Source organism: Larimichthys crocea, chromosome I, assembly GCF_000972845.2.
Source record: "Larimichthys crocea isolate SSNF chromosome I, L_crocea_2.0, whole genome shotgun sequence".
Lineage (NCBI taxonomy): Eukaryota > Metazoa > Chordata > Actinopteri > Sciaenidae > Larimichthys > Larimichthys crocea.
In genome coordinates, this window is record NC_040011.1 from 39817678 (window position 1) to 39837696 (window position 20019).

The following is a 20019-nucleotide window of genomic DNA, read 5'->3' on the forward strand; positions in this document are numbered from 1 at the left end:
TAGCACGTCATACTTGTAAGTGGATACGGATGCAAACCTCATAAACAGGCTTCATGTGTCGGATACAGACTTGTTTAGTTCTCTGTGTATGGTGTTTTGCTCAGAGCAATCTGATAGAAATTAGAAAAAGAAATGATTAACAAGCAGATGGTTAACCTTGGGAATAAAGGGTGGAATAAAATGAGGTCTAAATTTATTAGTTTTCATTGTTCCTGTCAGCGTTCACCAGCGCCTTTGTTAAATAATTTGTGTTGTGAAATATACCTGCTGGCGCATAAGTTCTGCTTACTTGTCTGTCCTTTCTGTTTTATGTATGCACGTCGTCTCTCTTTGAATAATAAAAAAGCACAAAGGAGCAAAGCTAGTGTAATGCATGCGTCATTTCCCTGACAGAAACAGTTGTAAAAATACTCGCTCCCGTAGAAACACACTCACGACCTCCACAGCTGCGTGCATATATATCGCACGGGCCTTTACACATACTTCCCTCTGCACATCTCCAAGTGCGTTCGCACACTCTTGTGTGTGCTGACTGTGAGCTCTGCTGAAGACTCTAGCCTCCCTCTGGGTCTTGGCTCTGGCTCCAGGACTCGGCGGGGGAGTAAAAGGATTACCGCTGTCTATGTCTTTTAAACAGCCTTCCCTAAGCCTTTTAGCTCCCCCATTCATTCTCACATCCTAAAGAAATCAATCCGTCTCTCCAGAAATGCTATAGAAGACGAGAGAGGGACGAAACAGTGCATGATGATGTGGTAAATTTGATTTCATAGGCGCTGTCTTGCTGTCATGTTCTCCTGCTTCTCTGCACAAGTGTGTGTTTACTCTTCATAATCTTGGTTTAGCTTTAAAGTGGCGTAGAGAACATTGACCTGGTGGCACCAGCTGTGCAGGGGGAGTGAGCTTGGGAAGAGTGAGCTGGGCGGACAAACCGAGAGAGAGAAAGAGGCAGTTAGGATCAGTATGCGCTCCACACAGTCTCCCTAATAAGTTTTCATTCTCACTGAGAGAGCCGGTTTTCCTTTTCGAAGCCCGTGGCAGTGTCACATTATCGTCTCTTTAATCACAGAGCAGCCAGGTGCTCCTGCAACAATCAGCGTCTTATTAACTCGCCGCCCTAACTGTTTGGAAATGCATTTACAGGTTCATAGAGGATGTCTGAGTGTATTTAGCTTGTGTCAGCAAGATTATGGCGTGTGTGTCGCCCAATCATGTTTCTGCCATCATCTATTTGTTATTTCTATGTGCACACTTGGATGTAATGCAAACACACAGAATAACTGCAGGCTTTTTCTTATCTCCTATTCTGTGCTTGTTATCTAACACACTCTCCCTCTCTCTCTCTCTCTCTCTCTGTCTTTTTCTTTCCTCCTCAGTAAACCCTTCCCCATCGGAGACAGAGTGACGTTCAGCGGAAAGGACTGCGTGTGCCAGCAGTGCTCGCACACACTCGTCAAGTCAAATGAACCGATCAAAATCCACGGGCCCAGCCGTAAGTCCAGCGTCCGCCTCGCTCTGTCCGTTCCGTTTAGGGCCACCAGTCGCTACAGTGCTGCCGAGTCTAATGCGATGTGTCCGCGAGGCCCATTTAGCTCATTTAACTAATCAAGTGTCTGTCAGATCAGTGGTCTGACCTGTCGTGCTGATCTGCCGGCTGAGAATTATGAAACGCAAACAGACACGTCGCTCGCTCATGACTTTCAGCACGTAGAGAATGCAGGATGTTGTGTATTCACCGTACATCTGGTCACGTATTCGTAGTTGTTAATGGACTGCAAGTAAATAATGAGCTGAATATCCTGTGTGCCATTAGAAGGGGGGGGGGAGAAGAGTGCATAGCCCTTTCTTTTACAGTATAAAGCAGGAGAATGACAAATTATGATCCCACATCAGAGCAGTAGTGATTGATAGTGAATCATTTGTTAAGTGTGGCACATAGACAACAGTCTGCTTCTCACCGGCTGTGCAGTAATAACAGATGGTGGAGAGACAGTGAATAACTGTCCTCCCCAGATCGCTCCATTCAGGAGAATAAAATCCAAACGGCTCCCCAGGTGCGTGTTCATCAGTCGGCTGTATGAGGAGACAGTCTATGAGACGGGACACAGAGTGCAGATTCTAAATGTGCTGCACGGGCTTTCACAGCTTGTTCCTCTGTATTTCCGTGTTTAAGAATACAAATGTATGCCCTGTGCGTCAAAGTACAAAATGATTATTTTAGAGGAAAAAGGCAAGGAACTGGCATCAGGAGGACGTGTGATTATGTATACATCAATGACCAAAGTCTTACCCTGAGAAGTTTAATTTTAGAAACTTAATTAAAGTTTAAGTTTTGTTAATCCTTCTCTGTGTCTCAGCATTTTGGAAACATGCTCACTTACTCTTCTGGTGAGACTTAGACGAAAGACTTTGGTTACCTTTGGTAAAGGTGGAATTGATCATCTCGACTCAAGAAATCATATAAGTCATTACTTTAAAGAATAAACGGGGCAGTTGGTAGTGTAGTGGGTTAAGCGTCCGCCCCGTGTGTAGAGGCTATAGTCCTCGCTGCAGTTGGCTCCGGTTCGAATCCCGCATCGGACGGCTAATTTACTGCGGGTCACTTGCCCTCTCTCTGCCCCTTCCCGTCTATCTTCAGCTCATTAAAGGCATAAATGGCCAAAAAAAACAATAAATGAACATAGAGGAAGCTACTGCTGCTGTCGTCCAGCTATTATTGATGTCATATGTTGCTTTTTACAGCTGACGACTCCTGCAGTGACACGACACAGACACAAATGCAACAACACTGCAGGAGCATTGTGAATTTTTAACCATTTGCAATCTGTTGCCTCACTCGGCTAAAACGGGAGCTGTATCATGACTCAGACGAAAATCAGCTGTGCACTAACAGTCTGAGGCTGAAGTCCTGGCCTTATAGACTCAGCACTATCACCACCAAATGACAGTTAAGATTTATTTGGACTGCAGAGATTCGACTCAGTACACTGCAGTTCTTTTTTACTGCAAAACACATTTTGTCTCGGCTGACAGGGCGGGCTTGGAGTGGTCTCTTGTGACTCCGGGCTTTTCTCAGGGGCAGTAGACCGGCTCAGAAAAGGTTAAGCTAAGCCAAACGTCTTCCAAATAGAAACAAATGGAGCGCTGACCTTTGTTCGGCATGTTGACACTCTGCAGCCATGCATCATTTGCAGCCTCTGCTCTGCCCCGCGTCTTTCTTATCCAGTTAGTTGTTGTCAATAATGCCTTCTGGGGCGTCTTATTAAGGGAATGGGAATGCACATTGTGCCTATATACAGTGTTTGTGTGTGTGTGTGTGTGTGTGTGTGTGTGGGAGAAATAGAAAGAGATGCACACATGACTAATATGAGGAGGGATTTTTAAGCAACTGGCTATTTCAGTGATACTTGCCTCCTGTCTGCATTCAATCATGTTTAACAGTGCTTACAGTTGAGAGAACATCCCTCACAGCTCTGCAATATCCCGCATTAGTACAGCTATTGATTAAGGAGGTGGCTGTGCCACAGGGATAGAAAACTACACTTAGGAGCCCAGTAGGTGTTTAAAAATGCACAATTATACCCTGGATCATTTTGTCTTCCTCTGTCTCTCCCTTTCTCTCCATCCCCTCCTCACAATATGTCCACATCTCTTTGTCTGCATCTTTGCCTTTTCCCTTCCCTCTTCCGCCATTCTTCTTTCTTTGACACGCTATTCTTCTCCAGACTGTGCCGGGTGCGGAGACGAGATCAAGCAGGGTCAGTCTCTCCTGGCGTTGGAGAAACAGTGGCATGTGAGCTGCTTCAGATGTCGGACCTGCAACATGGTCCTCACAGGAGAGTACATCAGCAAGTGAGTGTGTAAAGATGAGAGAAACACACAGTAAAACGCACTTACGCAGTAAAAAGCATTTGACCCTACATCTCAGCCAGAAACGACATGTCTAGTTTCTCTACAGTTAGGCTAAACTATGCGTCTGACACACTACAGCAGTTTTGTTTTTATTCTCTGTGTTGCAGGGATGGAGTGCCATACTGTGAGGCAGATTACCACGCCCAGTACGGGGTGAAATGTGAGACCTGCAGCAGATATATTAGTGGAAGGGTTCTGGAGGTGAGAACGGGACCAGATTTCAAACATGAAAGGTGTTAATGGTGGTTAAACTGAACAGAATTCTGCAGCAACCCCAGAAATCCAAATTAGGGGTCGACTGTGGCGGCTGAGCGTAATCAGCGCTATCAGAATCGAGCTGTTGCATTTTGTCCTCGGCTCCCTTTAAGCCCCGCTGTGCATTAGGGGGGGTGAGCGACTTAAGATCGGGAAGTGATAAGAATTTTGTCCTGATTCACGCGAACCGAAAACATATTCGGCTGCATGCGTGTCAGGCAGGTCAAACATCGGTGCACATCCACTTGTTCACTTGTTTCTTCTAGACACACAGCTGAGCAGAACACAGGCAGGCGAGCTAGATGGAATCATAACAACGTGCGAGGAGCTGAGAGGAGAAGGGAGTTATAAAAAGATCAGAGGGTAAAGAGCGGAGATGGAAGGAGGAGAGAGGCAGCAAATTCTGCAGTGATGGAGATGCACATTTGTGCTCTGCGTGCTCTCGCGCTCCCAAGCGGTTTTAGAAAGCGTCAGAAGAAGGAGTTAACAGCCTGGAGGAGATGGAGCCGAGGCGGACAGAGGACGACAGGTTTAAGGAAGAAGTGAAGAGAAAATAATGAAGGGAGTAAGGTTGAAAATAATGAAAGTGACAAAGTGCAGATGCTAATTAAATGTTTTGGGAGAATCTCCGGAGGGTGTCTCTTGCCTGTTGGGACCTGAGGAAAGGGAGCAGAGTAAAACTTTGAGACACACACACACCTAGACGTACACACACACTGCCTTGTTGCCCCTGTGCTCCTTTGCTTGTCAGAATGGCTGGTGTAAAGTGCTTTGTTCCTGACTATCAGCCTCTCTAGGCTATTTATAGACATGGGGACATGTCAGCCTTTATCTGCGAGTCTCCCTCTTTCTCTCCCTATGTCTCTTCCTCTCACTCCCTGAACATTTGTGTGTGTGCTTGCGTGCATGACTTTCTTCCTTTCCTCCTGTCAGATTTTGATATCATAATAATTTACTTTCTTTAAAATACAGCATGCAGCTGATTTAACTCGAGGAAAGTCCAGGAACACTAACTCCCCAGACATACAGTATACATTTAGGATAAGAATAACTGAAATATATTCTATTTCATTTTCCATTTAACTCCATTTAATCAATCTGTAATCTGTGATTTTATATCAGTCTGCCTTGTGCACATTATTGCATGCCTGCCCGATCTTTGGAGTGGCATCTCTGCTCTGTTGCTCTCCCTGAGGGGAGGAGAGTTTTTCCTGATTTGAATCAAGTTTCAAGGATAGAGGATGTGATGTACTGCACAGATTATAAAGCCCATCAAGGCAATTGTGATTTGTTATATAGGATATATAAGTATATTGACTCATCATTTAATCCATGTTTAGTTCTAGTTTTAGCCAACAAAAAAACTGGCATATTTCCCAGTGTGCCTCTGTGGAACAGGCTAATCTCCATTATATAGATTTGGGGAAATGAGGACATGTTTTTTTCATGAACAAGCTGAGCACAGAAAGAAAGTAAACATGGAAAGTAGCTCCCTGGAATAGCCAAAACTGGCTGAAGCATGGAGATCTATATCAGTGGCAACATGCTGGCTGACCTAACCACCCTGCATGATCATTTGTTTACATTAGTGAGGCTGATTGCAGCACATTAAGTCATTAAGTAATCTAATTACTCATGCAAAAGTATCAATTCATCGCAGTGTCAGTGACGTTGCTTTGCCGTATTTTCCTACAGTCAAAACTCAGACTAATCTGTCTGTGTGTGCATCTGTGTTAATGATCAGGCTTGTTCCACGGATCCAGTCTTCAGTCCAACTTTCCGGAGCCAAAGGTTGTTACTTTAATGAGCAGTTTAGAATGGGGGAGAAATAAAGACAGGAAGCCGGAGAAAGAGGAGCATAAAACCTCTTTTCTTTCGTTTCACGTCTTTCTTTCCTCTTCCTTCCTCTGTGTCTTAGTTCGCCAATAAATATAGCAGCCTATTAAATGCCGGGGAAAGAATGGAGGCCTCATTAGAAATGGTAACAGCAGTTGTTGAATTGATACCGTACGACCACAGACGGTAAACGCACCGTTGCTCGGAAAGAACAAGACGGAAATGCTGTATCCTCTCCTGGCTTTTCCTTTCAGAGTAACCTGAGACTGCTGTGCAGGGATTGGCTCAAATGCAGCTTGGATACGATTAAGAACCATACTATTCATTGGCAGTTCTCGGAGAGAGCCCATTCGTAAAAGATGCATGATTTTCTGCAGATGCCATAAAAGGTATCACTTTTATGAAAAGCAGGGAACATCGGTGCAGCATAAAATGACATAATACCCCACTACACACACACACACACACACTCACACACACATATGCTGAGTGTGCAACAGTTCAGGTCTCCTTGACACAGGCCATATGTCAGCAGTGGTTTATAAATAGAAATTCCCTAATGGTGTGTCAGGGAAGCAGAGGTGACGGGACAGGGCCACGCCTCAGCCATCGGCCCCCGCTGAGACACATGTGGAGAAACATCAGGACAGTGAACCAGACTGGATTCAGTGGAGACATCGTACCGCATCATATCATGTGTCCGTTTCACCTGCACCATGTGTGTTTGGTGTTCCCTCTGGGTGCTCTGAATGTCCAAGGACGTGTATCGCGCTCTCGTGTCCTTCACATACATACATGGCCACCTACTTCCCTCTCTCTGTACCCTACACACACATATAGCGTACACACATACACATACTTAACACTTTTTTTTCATGTGACTGACCCAGAGGGATCTTTGCTCTAATTCTGGCATGGAGGAGAATGGGTGGTGGCTGTCACGTGATTGCTGTATGCTGATGAAACAACCTCAGGCTATGCAAGATGTCTCAGTACATTATGAGGACCATGTGGTATACAGTAGAAAACATATGGAGATAATGACCTGCTGGAGGTTGGGGCACAATTTGTAGATTAGCCCTCAGACTGTGAAACTGTTCATGGTGATAATTTATGTTTAGTCACACCTCTTCCTCTCCTCACAGGCCGGAGGGAAACACTACCATCCGACCTGCGCTCGATGCTCCCGCTGTAACATGATGTTCAAAGAGGGAGAGGAAATGTACCTGACAGGTGAAACTTGATAATTGCTAATACTTCCGCACGGACATGCACACACACACACACACACACGCAGTGTACAGTACATGCTCGCGTAGACAAATGCATGGCATGTGGGAACACCCAACACCAATCTGTCTTCTCTCACTCTTGTTTAGGATGTGAGGTGTGGCACCCATTATGCAAGCAGGCAGCGAGGGCAGAGAGGAGACTCAGGGTGAGATAAAATTTGAAACCAAAATGTTGGAATAAAAACGGAACCTGTAATTTCATCATCGTGTGCGTTCTCCCTTCTCTTTTTCTCTTTGTCCGTTTGTGTCTCACAGCACAGACGCCTGTCAGAGGCCTCCATCTCTCCACCGGGCTCATCCATAGGCTCTCCCAGTAGGGTTATATGTGTAAGTAGACTACAACTTTGCAGTCACTTTTAGCTGCCATCGAACCCGAAAGCACAATTGCTACACCAGAAACACAAGCACTACCCATAGCTTTCAAATAGTTAAGCACAAACCTAAGAGGCTGCTCACTCCCTTGGCCTGTTCACTTGTCTGTGTCCAAACATCTGATGTCTTTAGTGATGTGGCAGGAGTTATTAAGAAGCGAGAAAATTAAAAGAAAACATAAATGTAATGAATGGGATGACGTCTTCAGTCATCAGTTCTGGGAAACTGGGCTTAATTTCAATGAAAAAGCTAGCAGGCCATAAAATTGTTGCACATGCATTCACTTTAAAGTTAAACTGCCACATGTCAAGTATTTTTAATAATAATGTTGGGGAGGCAGAGTCCTCATTTAGGATCCTAATGGCCTGATGGTAGAGGTTCATAGTCCCAAGACCAGTAGTGAGATACATTCTACTGCCTTTGTTGATCCTGTGACTTTTATACAGCACCGGGGTGTTGGCAGTTTGGTTCTGAGTGAAATATTTCAAAAACAAAGTGATAGAGGACCATAAAATGTCATATGGTTATTCTAGATCCCCTGAGGATGAATCCTTATGGCATTCCCATCTGACTCAGCTGTGCTGCTAATCAGCATTCTAACAGGCTAGGATAAGATAGTGAAGCTTACCTGCTGCTGATCAGCATCAGCAGCAGGATTACAAAACACTGTCCACAGGAAAAAGAATGAAATCAACAAATGTTGTTATAGGGTACATTCAAAAAACCCAAGAGACAATAACTGCAGCATGGTCTTACTGTATCTTCCTCAGGGCCTTTAACTGGTCTTCTCTAAAGTTAAATCAAAGCAGGGTGCAATGATAATTAAAATAGAAATGGTTAAATATAACATGGATATCTAAAAAAAAAACACATCCCAGTCTTAACCCAGACACTGATGCCAAATCAGTGCCATGAAAATAAAGACATAAGCTAGTCAGGGAACATGTTTATGTGAAGGTTGTCCCTCTGTACAATGCACAGTTGGACCAGTTCCATTTCAAAATGAGACTCCAGCCAAATATGGAACAGCGTCCAACTGTGCTGCTTGGCAGTCTGCTGAGTGTTGCTGCATGTCGGCGGTATTAGCATGTCAAGGGTTGTCTGCATGCAAGCAGGAGTCACTGCTCTCTGCTCAGCCCTGCCCCGCTCTGCACTGCTCTCATCTCATAATCAATGACCTTTCTGTTTAAGGTGATGAATGAGGCAGAAATGCAGTGTAAGCATGCTTGTCGTCCATACTGTCTCACTCTCTCTCTCTCTCTAGCTGTCTGTGCTTCCTCTGCTCTCTCTCTCTCTCACATGCTGAGCTCCTGAAGGTCAACAACTTGTAAATTGCTGTCAGGTGCTGCATTGTACATGTGTACACACACACACACACGCATGTATGTGCATGTGCAGGCTTGTGTGGGCTTCATCAGCGCTTTTCTCATTTCCTTTCACCGCAGCATGATTTCTTCACTGTCACTGGTGGAGTTTCCATCCTACTTTGTTACTGTGTGTTTCATCCATGTGGTTGATGTTGGGTCTTGTTGTGCTGTTGTCTTTGGTGGGTGTATGTGTGTGTGTGTCCTCTCTCCAGGCCAGAGTGAAGAATGAGATCCTAGCTTATAAGGACCTAGCTGCCCTGCCAAAGGTCAAGGCCATATACGAGGTCCAACAGCCAGACCTCATATGCTCCTCATACCAGCCCTACCACAGATACACCTCTGATGACAGGCTAGACACTTACTGCTATGGGGAGGTACTACTACTACTGCTACACACTCCAGGCCCAACCTGGCACTGGCCTCATCACTCGTCTGTTTTCAGAGGAAACGCTGTGCTGATAACAAATTTGAACATAATGAGTGTTGCTAAATATTTCGTGGTTACAGATTTCAGTGCCTGCGTGCAAATATTTCAAATTCATTTTTGATAAATGTCATTATTGCAAATACACTATGTGTACAAAAATAGTTTGAGATATTAGTCTGCTCAATATGTATGTAAGCTCACTAACCAAGCCCAATCAAGAGATAACTCAAGTGTGTAACACTCCATAAAACAACTTGACGTTTTTACATTTTAGCGTGTGCACGGATAAAGCAAAGGAGATATAAAGTGTTAATAAGACACACGTAAAAGTGTTATTGATCTTCTCGTCTATCTCTTCCCTCGAAAAGCAAATAAACTTTTAACTGGCAGCTTTTACATTCCTCTAACTGACTTCAAAATATTGCTGGCTGCTAGTTATCACCCAACCGATCGTCAATCTTGGATTGGATTTGAAAAAGACTGTCTCATACTTTCTCGTGGTCCTGTAAATACATGATATATGATATTCTGTTTTTGTTTGACACAATGCTACAGTGTAAGTAATAACTCTTCGCTCTCCTCTGATTTTTCAGTCCCTTGGGACACTCTCTCCCTATTCTCAGGTAAGTATTCTTCCTCTGGGCAAAGCACTTAGGACGAGTTTAAACAAGTGAATTGCTGTCATTTTGGCCTGTCACTCAACTACCTGTGTCTCCGTTGCCCCCTACTATTATTTCACCTCTACATTGTCTCATTTGTCTTTTCAGGACTATGACAGCCTAGATATGAGGCAGAGGCGGTGCTCCAGTCCAGGTTATATTGACTCGCCGACGTATAGTCGTCAAGGCATGTCACCCATCATGCCTCGCTCTCCGCAGCACTATGGCTACCCTGGTGAGTCGGATGGTATTCACTCTTTAGTGTCAGTCAGTCATGTTTCGAATTATGTGAAATACACTTTGAACAAAGCTGAAGTTTCCGAGCTGAGCAGTGTTTGAGCTGTGGGGATGATTCAACTGAAGTTAAGCCCTTTAACGGAACAGTTCAACATTTTGTGAGGTATGCAAATTTGTTTTCCTGCTGAGCGTTAGACGAGAAGGCGGATGCCACAATCGTGTCCAGAGAAGAGCTGAAAGAAGTGAAGACACAGTGAAAAACAGCAAGCCTGGCTCTGTAAAGTAACACAATTTACTTACGTATCCACACGAGTCATACCTTCACTGTGAGGTTGAGACTTCAGGAAGTTACCACTCCTGCACGTAACTCCCCATAATTTATATTTTTAATTTTCTAACCAACCTCTGGTTGTAGCGTACAGACGTGAGAGTGGCATCCATCTTCTCATCTAACTCTACTTCACAAAATGTCAAACTGTTCCTTTAAGAGAGATCAGATTGCTTGGCATTTCCATTTGTATGTCATCGCCACTCTTAATATTTGAACACGTATGCCATCATAGAATTATCAGTGGTGACGAAAGATTTACAAATCCACCACCTTAGGGTGTCTTACACTTTGCTCCAGAATAATTGTTTTGCTGTCTCATATGCTGCAGTTGCTCCTTGGCTTGTCATTTTTATTAACTTTCACACATGTGCACTGACACTGTAATCGCTGTCATAAGAAGACAAGTTAAAACCCTTTTGTCATCACACAAGTGGAAAAGTTATCAAATGTTGAATGTTCGGGCTCTTTGGTTTTCATCTGCATGGATGAGATTTTTGTTGAGGGCCCTTCCTTCATGCTCATGTTTCCTTTGCTGTGATTGGCTGTGGCTGGCTGCAGGCTCTGAGAGTGGCAGGAGTTCACCTTATTATGGCCAAGATGGGCGGTCAAGCACACCCACCACAATCCAGCCCCCTAAGCATTTTCATGTACCAGGTAGGACTCCACATCCTGCGCATCGCACTTTTCATAACCTCATCGTTTTTTTGTTGTTTTTTTTTAATCCCGCGGGGAAGATTTCATCAGCCATTATTCATTATTGAAAATCATTCAGAAAGGTCATTTTGAGTTCTGTGGGAATGACGGGGTGTGAAAATGTGACTAAGTCGTATTTTTATGCCGCACGTAATTGCTCTGGCATATTCTTCCTCCCCTCATATTGCACCGTAACCCTCTTTTACCTTCCTTTACAACCTCCCCCTCCGATCATCCCAACAGAAACTCACATCCTCTCTTCCTTTACTCCTCCATGTTTCACCTCTTCATCTCCTCTTTCTCTCCTCAGCCACAGGGGACCCCAACATCTACAGGAAGCCTCCCATCTATCAGAGAGCGGGTACAGTGCAGTTAGCCTCGCCTTAGCCTGCCTGTCCTCCTGTCAGTTTAGTCATGCTGTGCTTGAGTACTCGATCGTAGATGTTTTTACTGACCTATTGATGTTTTTCAACGCAGCCCCTTGTGATTTATTGGTATTGACGTTCCAGTTATCATTGAAAATTGATGCCATCAATAACAAAACAAGATAAATAGGAAGGATTGACTCTTGAGAGTGCACACAGAAAATAGAGTTTGACTACAACTCCTTTTTTTTTTAAATTAAAGATCAGACTTTTCAGATCAGATCATTCGACTTACTGCATATGTAAGCGGCTGAATGCATGGTTTTAGTGTGCATACCGTGAGCACACCATGCACCTTGGTCGCAGTTCCCTCAGCACGGCAGGGTCTTGTCGGCAAATAGGGCTGGAATAGAACATGAATGAATTGAAGGTCGCTCAGGCATGACAAGTGTTGAGCACATGGGACTCTGAGGACGCACAATTCACCAGAACAAAACAGAACAATGGAACAGAGCACAGTGGAAAACTGGAATTTCTATTACGACTACAGAGACCTCATGGATTTCTTAACCTAGCCTAGTTAACCAGGTCGGTGTGTAATTTAAGGAGACGTTAGTGTAATTGTTTGAATCCGGAGAGAGCCGTCGTGCTTGTTGTTTCATAGAAAACAGAGGGAGTATGTGAGAGGGGAAGTCTGATTTCTTAATTGTGTGGATTTATGTTGTCGTTCAGTCAAATAGCACGGCAGTGCGGTTAACACAAGATGCTATTTTTGCCTCTTGTGTTTTTTTTCTCAAGTCATTAAACTTAAATGCACTTGAGCCATCTGGATAGCGCGCTTCAGTATAAACATTCATAAGAAAAAGATTCATTATCCTCTTGTCACGTTATACTGGAGGAGGCTTTTCAGCTGAGAGTCACAAGACTTGACATCACTTGATGGAGAATAGTTCATCTTTGTTGTTGTCCTGCATGCTCCTTTGTACTGTATGTGTTGGTATTTGTGGGGTCGTAAGTTAACCGTGTTGACTTGTGTATAGACACTCTCACCCTTTTATGTTTCTCAGCTTTAATTAGTACATCACTGGCCGTAACGTTTACATGCACGGACACATTTTTTTTTTTGCTTATGGAGTATAAAGTATTTCCGGCATCTATTTTAAGTGGCAGGTTCAAAAGCTTGCCCTGTTTGAATACTGACATTCAGCACACATCAGTCATATTGATCCTCCTCTGGCTTTATGTCTTCCTAAACAGATATTGATCGTTGTTTTCACTTGTTTCAGCATTAACCGGATTTATGTAAATCCAAAGCCACAACAGACGCATGTAAAGTCGCTGTGTTGCACCAAAGGCCCGTTATGTACTATTTCAGTTAACAAGTTTGCTACCTGTATAGAAAAGAAGCAGTATCAGACCGTTGTTATTTTGGCTTTGTCCCCCCCGGTCTCCATATAGGTAGCAAAGCTCTCACATTGTCACATCTCCCTCGGCGACGCTCCAATAATGTTTCCCTTTTTCTTTTCACCTCTTTTTTATCGCATCCAATCACTTTTATTCACTTCCCTCCACCTTCTGCTCCACTTTCCCCGGTGACCTTGCCACTGTAAGTATCTCCCTCCTCTCGCTGAATCACTCACTGTCTATATGGTGAGGGTTAGATATCGCATAATGTCTGTTTGGGTGTGTGTGTGTGTGTGTGTGTACAGTATATGACTCTTCCTGTTTGCCATACCATGTCAGTACTTCCTCTTACAGACTGAATCTGTGTGTGTGTGTGTAGTGGCTCACCCTTTCGTCGAAGTGTGTGTCACGAAAATGAGAATGTCTGCCATCGATGTCGTGCATCATGTATATAGGAATTCAATGGATCATGGATTGGGGCTGGCATGGCTAATGGCTAACAGAGTGAAGAGTGATCTATCTGACTGCATGTACCACCCGTTGACTTCCATTGACTGTGCTTTAGTAGCAAGAGTGGCATCAATATCATCGCCATCACACCGCTCATGAAGCGACTGTGCGCCTCAGGCAGAGCAGTAACCGATCTCATGATGATGCTGGTTATTTTCATGTTGTTGGCTGAAATATTGATCTCCTCTGACAGGAATGGTGGACTCACTGTACATATTTGTGATATGTATCATATCTGTATGCTTATTTACTTTCTTGCCTGAAGCTAGATGAGAAGAACTGTCACATAGTTAGTGTAGCTCGGCGTAAAGACTGGAAACACGTGGTAAAAGGTAACAAAATGTGCCAGTAATCACCTCTAAAACTGACTAATTCACATGCTGTATCTGGTTTGTTTAATCCATACAATAACTGGGAACATTAAGGAATCACATTGCTATTGAGCCAGTGGAGACTCCAGGAAGTCAAAGCCCCCAAGAAATAATCCCATCGATTAACATGTAACACCAGTAAAAGTATGTCATTTCTTTGTTTTTGGACAGATTAAACAGACAGATGTAACATTCTTGTTTAAGAGTCAGATTAAATGATGAAATTAGATGATTGACCCCACTTTCATCTGAATGTTCAATATAAAACTATAGCCTAGAGGCATGGGAAGAGGCTAATTAACACATTATATCTTATTTGTTTCATCCATTCAAAAAAAGAAAAAAAAATATATAGTAAGACTGCTCCCAGACGGTAAAACCACAACTTCATACTTAATTTTTATGCAGATGAAACAAATTGGCTATAAGTCATATGTATCTACTCATCTAATTGCGATAAAAAGTCAATAAGCATCCCAAAATGTTCAATTATTATTTTATTTTTTTATTCTTTTATTATTTTTCAGAGAATTAAGCTTCCCAGGTTCTGCCTGTTTGTCTTTCCTCTCCTAACTTGATCCGTTTCTCCACAGACAATCACGTGGACGCAGCCACTAAAAGCAGGACAAGCGAGGACATCCTCAGATCGTCCAGACTGTCCACCTTCTCTCCTGAGCCATACACACAGTCAGAATCTGACTACTACCCGTACACCAGTTCTCCCAGGGGTAGGAACCAGTGTCATTTCACTTCATATAAAATAAAGCTGCATAGTAAGCCGCATTTTTTCATCTTTCCGCTGGACCGAGCACAGACACAGAGTACAGTTCCTTTTTGTAACGCTGCGTTGTCAGATTTATTCACTCACCCACTCCGTTACTGCGCTCCACTTTGAGCTATATATTCATACAGGGGAACCTCTTTTATCTGTTTTCTCTGTCAGCCTATCGGATGCCGAGAAGACGCTTCTCCACAGGAGGAGATGAAGAGAGTTGGAGTCACAGTCTTCAAAGAGTAAGAGCTTCATTATTTTTTTTTCTCGCTTTCTCTCTAACATCTGGTTGAGGAAAGCCACCTCCTTATAAACATCCATAAATAATTCACTTCTTGTGGCTGTGATGTTAAACCTATCCTACTTTTCTCTATTCACTGTACATTAAATTAGCAGTTTTCCCTCTCTTTTTTTTTCTCCCCTCCTTTTTGTCTCCTTCCTCGCTCCCTCTCAGATTGGGAGTGGCATTGGGAGGATGATCCTAAAGGAGGAGATGAAAGCCAGATCTGGTTCCTATGACAACGACCCCTGGGGCAGTGCAAGGAATTCTCGGAGTGGGAGCAAGGAAACACTCAACACTACAGGCTATGGCACCACGGCGTACAACAACACAGTCAACGGATGTAAGGATCCACCCTACCCCCTTACGCATCACCCTCTTTGTCTACGGTTGTTTCTGTTTCTGCAAGTTCACGGACGCCTGCACCTCTGACTGTCGTCCTGCGCGGTCATGTCTTTGTCCCTCACGGTGTGATCATATATGTTGCCATGAAGGCTTTTTATGAGCCTTAATACCTGCTGTCATTGCGGTTGAGGGCGAGGGCAGTGAGGTTGTGGATGCAGGTCGGGGAGGGTCATGGCTGCTGCATGCGGGGCGGTTTATTGAGATGGAAAGATGTTGAGATAGCTAAACATCTGCTGCTCAACCTGCGGTGGGCCAGTTAACAGCAGCAGCAGATGTGGCCTGTTATATCTGATCACACTGATGCTGAACAATTCAAGCTACCAAATGTGTTTCTACCACGTGTGCAGATGTTCCAGATGTGTATAAAGTCGGACCTGAAAGCCACAGGAGTTGTGTCTGTTTGTAAGGAACAAGCTTCATTGATCATGCTGCTTATTTTAGCCTCTGACATTCAGACACAATCAGTTTCTTCTTCCTCTCTCTTCCTTGCAGCATCTCTTTTTATTTTTATTTTACTGTCCTGATAATGGTCTCTATAGTCTTTACTCTGTTAACTCCATTTCTCTCATCTATCCATCTATCTATCTATCTGTGTATGTATCTCACTCTCTCGCTCTCACAGCTGGTGTCCCATATCCTGGTTTATTTATGAGCAGTAAGATCTCTCATTAAAGCTGTTTCTCTGATGGGAGGGGACACAACTGAACAGGAATCTGTTGGCTGCATGGTTGAAAGGCAACAAAGACCCATAACCGACCAAAATGTGTTGTGTGATTAGATGGTGGAGCGTGCAATGTCTTTTTTTAATGTTGTTTTCATATTTTGGATTTCTCCCCTTCTTCCCTGAACCACTCCTGTCTGTCTTCTTTCTGCCTTTCTGCCCCTTTGATGTTGTGTGTTCCTCCCAGGGCTGGATGGGTACCCAACTCCTTTTCTGTTCTTTGTTGTGCAGCTAACTAGACAGATGGCTGTCAAATCTCTGCAGCGGTTTTCTCTGAACGTTTTTTTTGAGGATTTAAGTTAAAAATTTACATCTGTGCAAATGAAAAACACTACAGTCGTGTCATGTAACTATATGGTCTCTTCATTTCACAGCTCCCAGATCTCAGTACAGTGTTGACAGTGGTGAGTTTATAATTTATATTTCATGAAATCATTTAGGCATAATGCAGACTAACTCATGTTGTATTTCTGGCTTATTAAACAGCTGTTTTTGTAATTATTTTTTTTAATAGAGGTCGACATTGGGTCATGAATTATGTGTTTGTGCAGGATTCAATACCCTTACATCAACAAAGCTCCAATATTATGTGCACACATCTGTAACTTTAGGATTTATTTGGTTTGTCATGAGCGCCATCTTCTGGCACTGACTTGGCATTGATTATATGATATCAATGTGCCAAACTATATAAAAGTAATTGGACATTTTAAGGAACTGTTGGCTTGACCAAGGTAATATTTCACCTTTGTGTTTTAGATTTTGTTTGCAAGTCTGCCTCGCTACCAGGATACGGACGCAATGGCATCCAGAGGGTGAGTGAACAAGGCACAACAACAGCATGATTAGCTGCATTGTTTTTAATTTATTATTTATAATGGTCCTCACATCTTTAAAATTGCATCTGTTATATGAAATTGACATTAACCTCGAGGCACTAAAGCTCGGCATTGTTAGGACTATTGCTGTTCCAAATATCATATACTGTATGTATGTATTAGATGTGTAAATTGCTGTCCCACTCTACTCCTGCAGCCTCAGAGTGCAGATTGCTACCAGTACCAGTATGACAGTGGCAGCGAGGTCAACTGGGGATGCAGAGGTGATTTAATATGAATTTAAAACACAGACCCCTTGTTGGGTTAAAGCAATTAATTCAATGCATTTTCTGATGTACTGACTTCATTCTTTTTGTCTTTCCTCCCAGCGGAATACAAGGTAAGGTTTTAAAATAATCACTCGTATAATCCATTTCATGTGAGTTAGCCTATATGTTGAATAATCCCAGTGTTACTGTAACTCAGTGTCTGAGGTTTAAATAAAGCATGGCCAACTGCTCGCTCTCTGCAGATTTACCCCTATGAAGCGCTCATTGTCACCACTAGAGGTCGCAACAGGCTCCCCAAAGATGTAGACAGAGCCCGGTTGGAGGTAAGTTATGAATGAAGTTTGTCCCAGGTCCAGTTAAGAACTAGTGCCAAAGATTTATCCAGAGCAGAACCACACCCACCCAAGAAACTTCTGACAAGCCACCAACCCAAACGAACATTTTTTTAATGAAACATTTGTGTTTTCAATCGATTCTATCTCCTTATATTATGATATGCTACATTCTTTTGAATTTTTATTTAATAGGTTTAGTTTTTCTACCTAAAAATGTATCTCTGTCTAAATAGTAAAAATAATTTTATATTAGAGAAATGTGAAACCATAGGTATGATGTGATAACTGTGTGTCATCCCTTTATCCTTGTGTCCACAGCGTCATCTGTCTCCCGAGGAGTTTGTCCAAGTGTTTGGCATGACCGTGGAGGATTTCGACCGGCTGGCTCTATGGAAGAGAAACGAGCTCAAGAAACAGGCCCGACTGTTCTAATAACATATGGACGTCTTTCGAATACTGCCATAACTAGAGGGAAAGACATGATTGACTATAGGAGAGGGGAGGGAGAAAGAGATAGGATGACGTCTGCTCAGTTTCACTGCCATGGCTGAGAACCTGTTCTAGATCTCCTCATATGACGAACCAAATTCTGGTCACACCAGCGTGGACTTCTGAGATACTGAGAGAAGACTGCAGAGACATTATGCACAGATGGACTGATAAACTGTTACATGATTGCCAGTGCAACTGTGGCTGTGTGCTGGAGTGGTGTGTAAGCAATAGAGGCTGTAATACAGTAGTGCTGTGCTTTTCTTAAACATGAAGGACGGAGGAAGGCGTGACTTTGCCCCAGTAAGGCCACATGTGGGGGGGTGTCTGTGACCAGAGCCACAGTACTAAAACATAAAGAGGAGAATTTTGGCTTTGCCTTATTTGTTATGCTCTCTTAGTTATGAGTGTACAGCACCAGCAATCTGAATGAGTAGAATGTAGATACAGTACATCATTTATGACACTTTATCAGGGTGAGTGATTAGATGAGGAGAATGAGTGAGTGAGCATAGAGCATAACTTTTGCTTTGGTTTATAAGGGGTGCATTTTGTTTACCTGTTTCCCCTTGTTTTTGCTCTTTCACGATGAAATGCTGTGTCCCTCTGGTTTACACTAACTGATATACGACGAGACAAGAAACAATCTGAGGTTGACGCAACCTTCTCAAACGTGTGTGTGTGTGTGTGTGTGTGTGACCTGCATTGATTTCTGTGCAAATGAAAACCAAAGTGAGAATGCAAATATACAGATTAGCAGATCACTTCCATGTAATGTTCTGGTTAAATAGTTGAAGGTCACCGATAGATACAGTTCACTCTGCAGCTGTATGGTAACCTAAAAGAATGTGCAATCCAGTAGATAATAGATAAATGAAAAAACATCCGTTCGGTCCTCCTCCATGTTTTCCAGCTCATTGGAATACAATGATGACTAAATATTTTGGGATGAGGACTTGAATCATCCATACATTTCATTTTTCATTTTCATTACATTTGCTATTATTTATATTCTTTTAGAATCCAATAATTTTGTAGCTACAGAGATTATATGAACTCATAATGAAACACTCTGCAAGGTATTTAACACACTGACAATGATCCAGGGTTGTTGAAGACTTTACTTCCTTTGAATACTGTTATTTTTGATTTTGTCACTAAAAAATTAAACTTGAAACAAATCCAGTCTCCTTTTTTTTTTAATTGGGAACGCCTCAGATGTAAAATGTAAAATGTTTCCTGTCGAGAGATAAGCTAGATAGCTTGATGAATCTTCTATCATGTCTGTATGTTAATTAGCAGCATGGAGCCAGCAGCCAAATTATCCTAAAACTTTATTGACATGCTACACATCTCTTTTTTTTTTCAAACATAGATGGTATAAAAGATATCTAAGTGGCTTGAAAGTGGCATCACGTTTCTGAACTAACTCTGTAACAACATTTTACTCCCATCATATCAGACTGTTCATTTAACTTGAGGAATCATTACACCTATTTAACTCTGAGCTGTACAGGCACTGACAACCTCACCCATCACACGGCCGCTTCGAAGCTCGAAATCTGTGGCTCTGCCTCTCCTAATTAAAGACATGGAACATCTGCCGAATGATGCCTGGGTGCTCAAACATCAACAACAGCCAATCGAAGTGGCCATGCTGTTAATTATGCATAACTTTAGGAGTTAATATAATGTGAACGGGTGAGTTTAAAAAAGAAATCAGCTACAGAGACCAAAACAGTTTGTTTGTACCAGGCTGTAAACATGTTTAATTCTGCTGTGAGGTTGGACATTTTATGGAGACTGACTGATTCTGTAGCCAGCCCCTAATGGCTGTTTGAGGAACTGCAGTTTTTGGCACTTTTTGCAGCAGCTGACACT

At 42.9% G+C, this 20019-nt stretch overlaps 1 protein-coding gene across 3 annotated transcripts in view; it reads left to right on the plus strand.

The window, feature by feature from the left end:
* Window positions 1-19323, plus strand: part of ablim3 (actin binding LIM protein family, member 3) — a 42186-nt gene extending 22863 nt beyond the window's left edge. The window contains exons 4-23 of one of the 3 annotated variants that reach the window (XM_019268489.2): window positions 1374-1489; window positions 3723-3849; window positions 4017-4110; window positions 7146-7233; window positions 7380-7438; window positions 7548-7619; window positions 9244-9405; window positions 10052-10081; window positions 10226-10352; window positions 11244-11339; window positions 11689-11739; window positions 14640-14756; window positions 14972-15042; window positions 15255-15423; window positions 16581-16610; window positions 16966-17021; window positions 17242-17308; window positions 17414-17424; window positions 17557-17637; window positions 17968-19323. In XM_019268489.2, coding sequence (XP_019124034.1) covers window positions 1374-1489; window positions 3723-3849; window positions 4017-4110; window positions 7146-7233; window positions 7380-7438; window positions 7548-7619; window positions 9244-9405; window positions 10052-10081; window positions 10226-10352; window positions 11244-11339; window positions 11689-11739; window positions 14640-14756; window positions 14972-15042; window positions 15255-15423; window positions 16581-16610; window positions 16966-17021; window positions 17242-17308; window positions 17414-17424; window positions 17557-17637; window positions 17968-18081 — 1738 coding nt within the window. In that variant the 3' untranslated portion in view covers window positions 18082-19323. Of the gene's footprint in view, window positions 1-1373; window positions 1490-3722; window positions 3850-4016; window positions 4111-7145; window positions 7234-7379; window positions 7439-7547; window positions 7620-9243; window positions 9406-10051; window positions 10082-10225; window positions 10353-11243; window positions 11340-11688; window positions 11740-14621; window positions 14757-14971; window positions 15043-15254; window positions 15424-16580; window positions 16611-16965; window positions 17022-17241; window positions 17309-17413; window positions 17425-17556; window positions 17638-17967 lie in introns of all 3 variants that reach the window. The other 2 variants (XM_019268490.2, XM_019268491.2) reach the window with 2 other exon arrangements.
* The last annotated feature ends 696 nt before the right edge of the window (window positions 19324-20019 follow it).